Here is a 12,513-nt window from a genome sequence, read left to right as displayed (position 1 = left end):
CTCTGTGACTTTCACGTCTGCTGCTTTTCTTTTTCCTTCTCTCCTGTCACGCTGGCTGCCGATGTTTCCTTGCTGTCGGTTTTCTCCTGGCTGTGCCATCCCCAGCTTTTCCAGATGCTCTTCTCCTCGCTCTCCTTTCTTCTCAACAGCTCAGGGATCACTTTGTTCCCCCATGACATCTCCATGCATGGTGGGGCTTTTTCCTAAACCTTTGAATTTTTGAAAGACTCTAGTAAGGTCTCCCTGGATCCTTCCCTTCTCCAGGCTGGACATTCCCAGCTCTCTCAGCTTGGCTCCAGACAGAGGAGCTCTAGCCCTCAGAGCATCTCTGTGGCCTCCTCTGGACATGCTCCAGCAGCTCCATGTCCTTCTGCTGTTGGACCCCAGAGCTGGATGCAGAATTCCACGTGGGGTCTCACCTGAGCAGGGCAGAGGGGCAGAATCTCTCCCGTTCCTGCTGACAGAATTTTTCTCTTCAAGTTGGGCGATGTTTTCCCCATGTCTGCCACTGTAGTTCCTGGAAAAAAAAAGTCCTGTAGTTTTTACCTCAAACTAGGAGTTTTGGATGCAGATCCAGACCCACAGGATTTATGTGAGCAGGACATGTGGGTTTGTCCAGAGAGGTTGTGAACTCCCCATCCCTGGAAGTGTTCAAAGCCGGGTTGGATATTGCTTGGAGCACCATGGGAGAGTGGAAGGTGTCCTGCCCATGGCAAGGGATTTGGAACGAGATGATCTTTAAGGCCCTTTCCAAGCCAAACCATTCCATGAATTCAATACTTTTCCTGCTAAAATGGGTATTTCCTTACATCTCTAAGTGCCAGTGCCCAATGCAGCCTTGCTCCCAGTGAATTCTGTGAACTTCCTCTTTGCCTGAGGTCCCATTGGCGTAACGGAATTAGCCAAGCAGATTTGGTATTAATTCCCCAAATATTCCCAGCTGAAAGCAGCTGCCACGCTAAGCAAATTTTGCACTGGGTTCGGAGCCCTCTGAAACATTCCAGCTCCAAATCCCACCTTTCTCCCATCCTTTCTGAATGTGACAACTGGAGCAGCCGCTGTGCTCCAGGTCCCAGGTAAAGCACTTGGGATCAATTGGATTTATTTCCTATTAAGCAGCAGTTCATGATCATAAAGCATCGTTTACATGCTGGCATAAAAAGCCGTCGCTCTTGAAAGAGCTCGGAACTGAATGAGTGTGAAAATTAAATTCCCCTCTTAAACCCAAGGATGGTCCTTTTGGAAGCTGATTCCAGTCGCAACATAATTAACCTCTTGCTGTGCCATTCTGTGGGAACATATTGAACCTGCTCTGGGATAATCATCCCTAATACTGGTGTCTGCTTTCACACTGAATTCCTAACAGTATTACAGTAATCCCAAAGCTTTTGTTAACTCCAGGGACTTGGCCAAGTTGGCAGCCAGGACAAAAGGTGTTGGAGCCGTGTGGCTCAGGGGTGATGCCATCCAGGTATGGTGGGAAGGGAAACACCACACCTGGGTGGAGGAGCTGTGATGGAACTTCATTCAGGTTTCCCATGGATTTATCTCTGTTGAAGGTCATTTCCAAATGCTTGGAGCAACCTGGGAATAGTGGACGGTGTCCCTGCCAATGGCAGAGGGTTGGAACAAGATGGTCTTCAAGGTCCCTTCCAACCCAAACCTTTTTTAGGATTGTTGTTTTAGCCTGGCTTCTCTCTGTCTTTCTCAGCTTTCCCCTCCACTGCTATTCCCTTCCCATCCACCGTTTTTCCCATCCAGGGAAGCAAGTGGTGTTGGGGATAATCCCTTGAAGGTTTGGGTGTTTTTCCATCTCTGCACCTAATGATGAGCTCAAGTCTCTCTGAGACTGGAGAAGAGAAGGCTCCAGAGAGATCTTGGAGCCCCTTTCAGTGCCTGAAGGGGCTCCAACAGAGCTGGAGAGGTACTTTGGATTAGCAATGGAGTGACAGAACAAGGGGGAATGGCTTCCCACAACCACAGGGCAGGGTTAGATAGGAAATCAGGAAGGAATTCTTGTCTGTGAAGGTGGTGAGAAGCGTGATTTCCCAGAGAAGCTGTTGCTTCCTCATGCCTGGAGGTGTTGAAGTCCAGGTTGGATGGAGCTTGGAGCAGCCTGGCTCTGGGTTGATATGAAGGGCAAAGATTGGGATTCCCAATCCCTGTAATCTGCTGTCACAGAGGGAGTGAGGCTGTTCCATCCTGGCCATCAGAGCTTCTGGTGGTTCTTCTGCTGTTGAGGTTACTCCTGGCTGCAAATTTCTCCTCTGCCCCCAAATTTGCCCTTGGGCCTTCTTACTAAAATCCTGAGAAGCTCCTCCACCACCTTCCCTTCATCCATGAGGTGGGTGACAGCGTAGAAGGATCAGATCCATTAGGAAATGGTCTTGCAGGGATTTTACAAGCAAAGGATGTGAGTGCCTCATTCCATGCCTTGACACTGATCCCAACCTCCACGTAATGCAAGTCAGCAGCAAGTTTTCTCAGATCAGGAATGCTTTTTCCCATGGAAAAGAGGGAGATTTGATCCCATGCCATCCCAGACCACTGCTGCAGCCTGGGATGGCTTTGGGTGGCCTCTTCCTTCTGGGATTTGAGGATAATGGTGGGTTTTGATGAATCTTCCCTTCCAGACCTGGAGCAAATCCCATGGTGAGGGATTCATCTTTGTGCTGGAAAGGATTTGCTTCCAGAAAACCCTTCCGTAGATATTTCAATTTCTTTTTTTGGAGCTGCTTTGTGTTTTGAGTGCAAGTTTTCTGCCCTGTATCAGGAGCTGGGACATGCTGGTGGTTCCTTTGCACATGTCCTAATAGTCCTTATACCGTTTTTTTTTCCTCATGCCTGTTCGGAAAGAGCAATTTGGTTTTATCAGAGGTTTTTGGCCTCTGCTTTGCTTTTTTCCAGGATGATCTTGTTGTTATCATTGAGCACATTGAGCATTGAGCCCTGACAAAGACACATGGGAAGGGTTGTGATGGCCAAGGATTGAGGATGGGAGACCTTGTGGTACCCAAGTCATGACTTAATTTAGTTATTTTCCCCATTCCTGTGCCTTTTCCCCATTGCTATGCCTGTACAGGAAGCTTTTCCATCCCATATCCTTTTCTAAAAGCTGCAATAATCTCTTGGATTTGGGAATCTACCCTCCTGGAGTTCTTGCTTATTTAACTTTTTTCCCAGCAGTAGCTGGGCAGGATTTACTCCACCAATATTGTGGTTTCCCTATTCCATCCTGAGCAGCAGCATCTTCCTCTTCCCTCATGGATTTAGAGTCACCGAATCTTGGAATAATTGTTAAGGTTGGAAAAGAGCTCTAAAATCATCAAGCCCAAATGTTAACCCAGCACTTCCAAGGCCACCACTAAACTCTGTCCCCAAGTGCTACATCAGCACATCTTTGAGGGACATCTTCCACTGGATCAGGTTGCTCTAATCCATGGATGGGGCAGCCACAGCTTCTCTGGGCAACCTGTGCCAGGCCCCCCTCACCCTCCCAGGGAAGAATTTCTTCCCAATATCCCATCTAACCCTGCTCTCTGGCAGTGGGAAGTCATTCCTCCTTGTCCTGTCACTCCAGGATCTTGTCCAAAGTCTTTTCCCATCTTTATTTTAAGCCTCCTTTAAAAGAAGGTCTGTCCAGACCCTTCTCCAGGTTGAGCATTCCAGGAGCCAACACTTTTTACGCCCTCCCTGCTTCAGGTTCCCTCGGGGGCCAATTCCTGGTACTTCTCTCAGGAAAATAAGGGCAGAAATAAGGACCCTTGCTTCGAACCCATTTCCTAAGGGATGTGTGTGCTGGTGGCTCCCGGATCCCACCCGCTTGGAGCCCCCTGATAAGGGGTTTTGGCAGCAAATTCCCTATCTCAAGGTCAGCATTGGACAAGAAGAAACAGCCTTGAGTTGCACAAGGGGAAGTTTTGATTGAATATTTGGAAAAATTTCTCTACTGAAGTGATGCTCAGGCTGCCTGGGGAAGCGGTGAAATCATCATTGCTGGAGGGATTGAAAATCCGTGTGGATGTGGCACTTGGGGACACAATTTAGTGGTGGCCTTGGCAGCACTGGGTCAATGACCTTAGAGGTCTTTTCCAACCTTAACAATTCTGCATTTAGAGTTTACACCATGATTTTTTTCCCTGGGAACAGGAGGTGTGAGCGGCGCCCGCGGGATTCGCGGCTCCGCAGAAAGCCCCGAGCTCAGCAGCGCGCGGCCCTGGCTGATAAATGATGCTCATATCCCATTCGAATATGATGCAAGCAGTTTTTTTGTAGTTTGTCTTCCATGGCGGTAGTAAAGTTTTTAATTAGGAAAGCTAATGAGATCGATTAGTCATTAGAAGTGACCTCTGGATCGCGGCGAGGAGTGGGGATGTGTGCGCCAGGCTGATAACGGGGGACGCTGGGGTATTGTTTGTAATAAAAGCGTGAAGTGTTTGATTTGAGTGAAATGTGCCACGGGGAATACATCACGCGGAGAGGAAAAAATTACAACCCTGGGAGCCTGTAATGAAGGGAATTAAACCAACATCCTGTCTAAATAACATGATTATCTACACAAAACCCCTCAGCTAGCAAGTAATAATAGAAAACGGAGCTCTTCGGAGAGGCTCTTTGAGGAGGTGGTTAATGCTGGAGTCGCGCATCAGGCACTTTCCAAGGAGCAGCTTCGGAATGAATACACCATCCAATTACCTCTGGGAATAGAGTTTACCAGGTGCCAGCCCGTTTTGGGGAAGGAGGAGGAGGAGGGGGATGCCTGCAATAATTTGGGACCTCTCTTTCTTGTCAGGCAGGAGTTTGATGCAGTTCTGGGTTGATTGGTGGCAGCTCGAGCTTGTGTGGGGGCAAAAAAATGTTAATTATGTATTCAATGAATTCCCAGCTCAGTAATTCCATGAGGTCGGAGTGGAGGAGGGAAAGGGGCAACTGGTGCTGTTGCTGGTTGGGGAGGATGTGGGATTGTGGCTCTCATCCCTTCCCTGTGGGGAAGGAACTGCTTTGTGTACATGGTTGGTGCTGTATCCATGAGAGATTGGATGTGTCCACATGTTCTGGGTGACAAAAGTGACAGAAGGTGAAGTTAGATGGGATATTAGGGAGAAATTCTTCCCTGGGAGGATGGGGAGGCTCTGGCACAGGTTTCCCAGAGAAACTGTGGCTGCCCCATCCCTGCAATGTTCAAGGCCAGGTTGGATGGAGCTTGGAGCAACCTGGGATAGTGGAAGGTATCCCTGCCCATGGCAGGGGCTGGAACTGGATGGTCTGTGAATTCCCTTCCAACCCAAACCATTCCATGATTCAGTGATTTCAGGACAGTGTACTATCACCATAGCTGGGATTTCACGGTGTGTGTGGTGTTGGTCCATGCAGAGGTTGGCATCTTTGTCCTTTTGTTGTTCCCATTTTCCTGTCCTAAATACAGCTCCCTGAAGTAAAAGGCTCCAGGTTTGCTGGTACTTGGGAGCAATTTGAATTGTAATTAGAGCTTAAAACTTGCAAAGGCTTTAAAAGCCCACATGAGGGTTTGGTCACTGACCTGAGGAATTTGATCTGCTACAAAAAAATGCCAGCACAGGGTCTTCCACTATCCCAGGTTGCTCTAAGCCCTGTCCAACCTGACCTTGGACACTTCCAGGGATGGGGCAGCCACAGCTTCTCTGGGAAACCTGTGCCAGGGTCTCACCACCCTTCCAGAGAAAAATTTCTTCCCAATATCCCATCTAACCTTGCCCTCTGGAAGCCATTCCCTGTATCCTGTCACTCCATCCCTTGTCCCAAGTCCCTCTCCAGCTCTCCTGGAGCCCCTTTAGGCACTAGAAAGGGCTCTAAGGCCTCCCTGGATCCTTCCCTTCTCCAGTCTAAACACCCCCAGCTCTTCCAAGCTGTCTCCAGAGCAGAGGGGTTCCAGCCCTTGGAGTATCTCCGTGGCCTCCTGGATCTGCTCCTTGGTTGGACCCCAGAGCTGGATGTAGAATTGCAGGTGGGGTCTCACCTGAGTAGGGCAGAGGTGCAGAATCCCCATTTTCCTGCTGCCCACACTTTGGGATCAGGCCAGGACATGGGGAATTTCGGGGATCATGTCCAGCTTATCTACCAGCACCCACTAATCCTTCTTGGTGGTGTTCTCAATCCATCCATCTCCAGTGTGGACTCAAACTGGGGATTTCTCCAACCCAGCTGCAGGACCTTGCAGTTGATCTCCTTTAAATTCCTAAGATTCCCATGGGCCCACAAAATGTCCTGGTTTATTTGAATTTCTTTGTTTCAATTTTTATTTCAAATCACCAGAAACTCTTGAATTTCCTTCCAATTAATTCCTGCTTTTCAATTTGTTCAGCATCAACTGGTTGACTTAAGGAATCTTTACTTGGAATGTACTTTGGAGCACTACTGATTTTATGGATGCTCCCTGGTTCATGGCATCATTGTGGTCTCGGGAACATCATTCCTTGCCCATGGCAAGGGGTTTGGAACTCAATGATCTTCAAGATCCCTTCCAACCCAAACTATTCCATGGTTCTGTGATCAAAATTCTGTTTACTGTGACGATGCCAAAAATAATTTGCATGTAGACATTATATTGGTGCATTAATTATGCAAAGGTCCCTCATAGAAGTTGGAGGGATATGAAGGAATCTTAAAATAACGTTTTGGATTTAGGGTCTTGGATTCATCCAGGGATTGGAGTCTCTGGATGCTGTGGCCTGGGCAAGTGCAATGCCCAGGTAGAGCGGGCTGGGCTTTTTGAATTAAACACCTGCCAAATTTTGTTTCAGCTGTATGAAAAGGATTACTTGTGTGGTGTTGAGGCTTTATAGGTGGCATTGAGGGCTCTGAATCCCTCCATGTGCTCCTTGCTTGGCCGTCATTTATCCCATGGGATTGGATTGAGAAATGTTGTGAGCATCATCTTTATCACGAAAAATTCCAGTGATTTTTCTGTTGTGGCAGACCCTTATTTTCTCCTTTTTTCACCACCAGCAGTTATAACTTTTTTGCCGAGTTTGGGGGTGGAAATTTATGTTGCCTGATCCCTCCCAAACCCAACACAAGTCATCAACTTGTTGGGAATGCTCAAGAAGGAAAATATTCCCTGTATGAAACTGTAAAAGTGTGAATTGGTGTTGCTACTGTTGCAGGAAGATGGGGGAACTGCTCCCTCCTTTCTAGGGAATGGTATCACCTCTAAAATGTATTTTCCTATTTTTCCTAGTTTACCTGAGAATCCACCTTATTCTCCCTCCTCTTACAGAGACAAACATGGGGATGAGTCCAGCGTTTTTAGCGAAAATAATAATCTCGCTTTTCCCCTCCCAACCTCTCCATAATTTTAATGAGAGGATCTCCAAGAAAAACAGCCGGCCCTTTAAATCAGTTATAAAACCTGGAGACTGAGGCTCAGCATGGAGTGTCAGCTTTAATTATCTGGGCAGTTACAGCTGTATGTTATAAAAGTCGAGCAATTAGGTGCATTCCTGAAAGCTTGGAGGAAAAAAACGGCTTGTGGAGGAAAACCACAGTCAAACACTGAACTGTTAATTGCACGAAACATTCTGTGGAATAACCTGAGATGTAGATCATACTGCAACATAGAGAATCCGGGAATGGTTAGGATTAGAAGGGAACTTAAAGCTCATCCAATCCCTGCCATGGGCAGAGACACCCTCCACTATCCCAGGTTGCTCCAAGTCCCATCCAACCTGGACTTCCACACTTCCAGGGATGAAAAATATTATGAAAATGCCAAAAATTAAAGGCATACATTTTTTTCCAGAGTGGATGTTGGGATCAAGGTGTTGTTGGTGAATCCATGATTCCCGTGGTGGAGTTTTGCTTATGGGCTGGTGAAGCCAAACACTCCCAAGCCCATCAGGATCCTTCTGTTACTATCAGCCATGCTAGTCCCATTCCTGACACTTTACCCCTTTTCCAGTTGCTAAAAAGTTGGGTGTAGGACATATGTTGGATGTGGAACCAATAACCATTGAACTTGATGATCTTAAAGGTCTTTTTCCAACCTTAAAAATTCCATGATTCTGTGAGAACAGCAGTTGCTCCTGTCCCATCCACACCTGAATTTCAAGCCTGTTTTTCCATGTTTTTCTTTCCTAGGATCCAGCTTCCACTTCGTAAGGAGTCCCCCATCCAACAAGGTGATAAAGACACGCTACAGGATCGTGAAGAAGAATGTGGTATCTCCAGCCTCATCATCCTTCACCAGCCCCATTCCCACCTGGAAGACCAGGCGCCCCATGACATCCAGGTAATTCTTCCATGCCTGGAATGCAGCTGGTTGGGATATGGGAGCCATGGGAGCTCCCCTATTGGCTCTGTGTTCTTCTGTTTTGTTTCTGCATTTGTTTGGTCTATGCAGAGTTTATTGACTTAAAGTGTAAAATCGTATTAGGAATTGTGTTATCCTGCGTCGGTGCCAACAGATTATGCCTGTGGCTTCCCATTTATTCCCTCTTGGAGTTAATTGTTTCCATGGAGCAGTTAAATAAGCTGAAAAGAGGATGAATAAATGCGTGGATGTTGGTGCTGAAGAGGAGTGTGTTGGAGGCAGATGCTCCAAACCTACACCAGGATGTAGGTCCTATCCCAAACTTGTTTATTCCCAATTATCTGGATGGGTGGAACATCAGGAAATATTTTGGCAGTGCCTGGAGAAGGAAGACACTGAAGGTGCCATACCCTTGAGTTGGAATATGCCTAAATCCACAGAGGTGGAGATGTTTCCAGGGGGCATCTTGGAGGCCAAGACAAAACCTTGAGCTTGTGTAGAAGCAGGAAAGTCGTTAAAATAATTGATTCTTTAAAACAAGGTGCAATTACAAGTGATAGGTTTGGTGAAAATACAGATTTTGGCTGTTTTTAGGTTGTGAATGCCTTGTCCTCCCCTGAAGTGCTCGGAATCACAGACAGTATTTTGGGCAAAGATAGCCTGCTCTGCTTTTCTCCAGGTTTATTCTCCATGCTTCAGGTGGTTTCCATAAAAGTCATTCCCCAGCAACGCCCTAAGGATTAGTGGCTTTTATGGTGGGGCTGCGGAGAGACTAAAATTGTGGTGATTGTTTTTTAACACCTGACTTGGCCTGGTTTTTCCCTTCAAAAGTGAATTTTGGGATTCACAGATTAGTATCCGAAGGGACAGTTGGTTTTGGAAGAGCTCAGGGCAATGAGGCGAAGTATGGGATAAACAGAGAGATTGGAAAAAATGGTTTGGTCAATTATTTTGTCTTGTTTTCCAAGCTCTTGTCTGAGAAACTTCTCATATCTCTTACTCTACTGGTCTCAAAGTGACTCTTCCAGTATGGAAACTGGGATTCTTTTGGGCTCGTGGTCAACCTTACCTGTGCCAGCGCCTCCTTTGTCTTCACATTCTGCTTTTGCCTTTGATGTTTTCCTACCTGGGCATCATCCCTGAGGTCTGCATGTCTCCTTTTGTTCTGGGTTGTCTCCTCCAATTACTGCTCCATTTGGAGGTGCCACCACCATTTGCATAACCTTGGTATCAAATTCTTGTGTTTTCCTTTTTAGGAAAAAAACATGTGATTTTTTGCCTGCTCCATCATCCTTCAATTTCTGGAATCCTGGAATCACAGGATGGTTGGGTTGGAAGGAACCTTTAAGATGCACGAGTTCTAGTCCCCCTGCTTTGGGCAGGGACACCTTCCACTATTCCAGGTTGCTCCAAGCCCTGACCAACCTGGCCTTGGACACCTCCAGGGATGGGGCAGCCACAGCTTCTCTGGACAAACTGTGGAGGGCCTCACCATCCACAAGATGGTTTTGAAAGTCCTTCCTGACTCAAACCATTCCATGATTCTGTGACTTTCAGCCTTAATTAATAGAAAACAACTCTTACTCCTACTTTTGGGCTGAGCTTCTTCCCTCACACCTTGTTACTCCAGATCTGGATGGTTGATGGATGCAGGATCTGTGGTGAGAGTCAAGGAGGGGAGAAGCTTCAGGTGTGGAATTCAGAGCAGGAGCCTCTGAGGTCTGGGTGGTGGCTCTTGCTCAACCCAGCAGTGATTTTCCAAGGAACAACCTCGTTTTACTGTGATTGGCTGAGAGCTCCCACTTGTAGGATCATTTTCTCCGTATTAATCTCCGACTTCATTAAATTGGTGTAGTTTAGATCTTACAGCTGCTTCAGACAAATCTTGATAAAATGCCATCAGCAAATTAAAACAATTATGTTTTAAAGAAGCCATAAATCTCCGTCTCCCAATTACCTTCGTTGGGGGTGATCAATCATCCGGCCTGTCTGGAGGAAGCACATGGCAAATGCTTCTCCTGGAGTTTTTACAGGATTTTGTGCTCCATCATTCCTATCATCATCTTGGATCTGACACAAGCAACATGCCAAGAGCTGCTTTTTTCCTGATTTTCTTTGCTCTTCCCAAAACAAGGAATGGCTTTGGTGGTGGTGGGACACCCCTTTAATCACCTCAGTTTTATCTTTCATACTGAGTAGCCAATTATTTTTGATATTTCTGTAATATTTTTCATTTTAATAATTATTATATTTTTAGAATAATTTGATGGTTTTAATATCCTCTTCATCTTAATCCAGCAGTGGGGCGTCAACTGGTGGTGCTGCCCTCCAGTGCTACTCCCAAACTGGTTTCCAGCTGACACTAAGGAGTGATTTCTTCCTTGAAATCCAGGTTTTTTTGATATCTGGAATTTGGTGTGCCAGGGTTTTACTTTGCTGGGACATCCAGGATGTTGCCCTTGTTGCTGATAAACCCCCAAATCACCGGACTAAGATGAAGAGGGACGTGGCTTTGGGAAATGAGTGACAGGGGGAGTTGCTGGAGGTACCTGATGCCAATCCCTTGGGAATGAATTCCATACTCCCTTCTTGCTGGGTTGCATTAAACTCAGCCCTGCTGCTGACTTTTCTTCGAGGCGATAGGTGGGAGAATATTTTAAATTAATTTTACTCCACTTTTTGTAATATTTTTGTTTTAAATAGATTTATAAGCAACTCGGGGCCTATTTCTCCAAATTTATGAAGATAATTTTCACTCTCTTGATAAGGTGAAATTTACACCTGCTATTTCCATATTAATTCACATTGCTAAGTGGATCTAATTTTCTTCCGTTCTTTTATCTGGTGAGTGTGGCCTTTCCTAATGCAATTTCCCCCTCACTAAATCACTGTGATCGGGAGTCATGATCGAGTTAAATTAACTTAAATTAATTTACTTAATAAGAGCTCCAGATCATTGTGAATGAGGTTAAGATTTATTGATTCTCCTTTTCACTCCTCCCCCTTATCTCCCGCGGCTTTGCCGGGAGCGCAGCTCACAAGGGCTGTGATTTGCTGGCCTTAAATTTCGGTTGCTCCTGGTGACATTGAGGTTGCTCATCCCTTAAAAATCCCAGGGGGAATTGTCATCTCTCCTCAGAGCCTCTCTCATCTGGGAAAGGGATGAGGGATTTGCCATGGAGGAGTTGGGATGGATGAGTGACAGTGGTGATGCTACTTCTGCTTCCAGTCTCTTTCCATGGTTCATGTGGATGTGATAATCAAAAAAGTGGAATGTCCATGTGTCATAGACCTTGTCCAAACCCTTCTGCGGTTGATGATCAGAGGGATGGAGCACCTTTCCTGCAAGGAAAGGATGAGAGAATTGGGATTGTTCAGCTTGGAGAAGAGAATCTTCAGGGTGACCTAACTGCAGCCTTCCAGTGCCTGAAGGGGCTGACAGGAAATATGGAGAGGGAATTTTTGCAAGGATACAGAGTGACAGGACATGGGGGAGTGGCTTCAAACTGAAAATGAGTAGGGTTAGATGAGATATTGGGAAGAAATTGGGTTAGAGAGGCCCTGGGACAGGTTTCCCTGGCTGCCCCATCCCTGGAAGTGTTCCAGGCCAGGTTGGATGGAGTTTAAAGCAACCTGGGATAGTGGAATATGTCCCTGCCCATGGCAGGGAGTTGGAATGAGAGGGTTTTTAAGGTCCTTTCCAACCTAGACCATTGTATGATTCCATGACTGTGGAAACTGCTGGAAAGGTTAGTAGGGAATTTGCTGCTGGGGTTGGGAACCTCCACCCCAGCAGTTCTTGGATGGAAGGAGCAGGTGAAGATAATGGCAGGAGGATTCTTCCGGATGTTGCACATTCCCTCCTTCCAGAACTGCATATTCCACCACAGGGACAGTTGTTCTTGGGAATGGAGCAATGGGACAAACCCAGTGCCCATCATAGACTGGATTGGCTTGGAAGGGACCTTCTAGGAATGAGACCACCCAGCAGTGCCTCTGGAACTTCTGCTGACAGCAAAGGTGGCTGCTAGGGGGTGTGGAGGTCACCATTCTCCAGCGCTGTCCCCACTCTTGGTCTTTTCTCCCATGCAGCTTCATCACCTGTGTCATGCAGCATCAGAATTGGTGTCATCCCAAGTGGGAAATTCCCTGCTCCCATGTTGGGGGGTGATGTGTCCTTGATGGGCTCAGGCAGGAACTGTTCCAAGAGCATTGACTGGGAGAAG

General features: G+C 46.7%; 1 protein-coding gene across 1 annotated transcript in view; it reads left to right on the top strand.

Moving 5' to 3' along the window:
* Positions 1–12,513, top strand: part of ZC3H3 (zinc finger CCCH-type containing 3) — a 128,011-nt gene that overhangs the window by 43,856 nt on the left and 71,642 nt on the right. Inside the window, exon 4 of the mRNA XM_085053707.1 lies at positions 8,116–8,266. Coding sequence (XP_084909833.1) covers positions 8,116–8,266 — 151 coding nt within the window. The remainder of the gene's footprint in view (positions 1–8,115; positions 8,267–12,513) is intronic.

The sequence above is a fragment of the Lichenostomus cassidix genome, chromosome 2, assembly GCF_008360975.1.
Source record: "Lichenostomus cassidix isolate B80296 chromosome 2, HeHo_3.0, whole genome shotgun sequence".
In the NCBI taxonomy this organism is placed as follows: Eukaryota; Metazoa; Chordata; class Aves; order Passeriformes; family Meliphagidae; genus Lichenostomus; species Lichenostomus cassidix.
The sequence above is the reverse complement of the archived record's forward strand: the minus strand, read 5'-3'. Positions and strand labels throughout refer to the sequence as shown.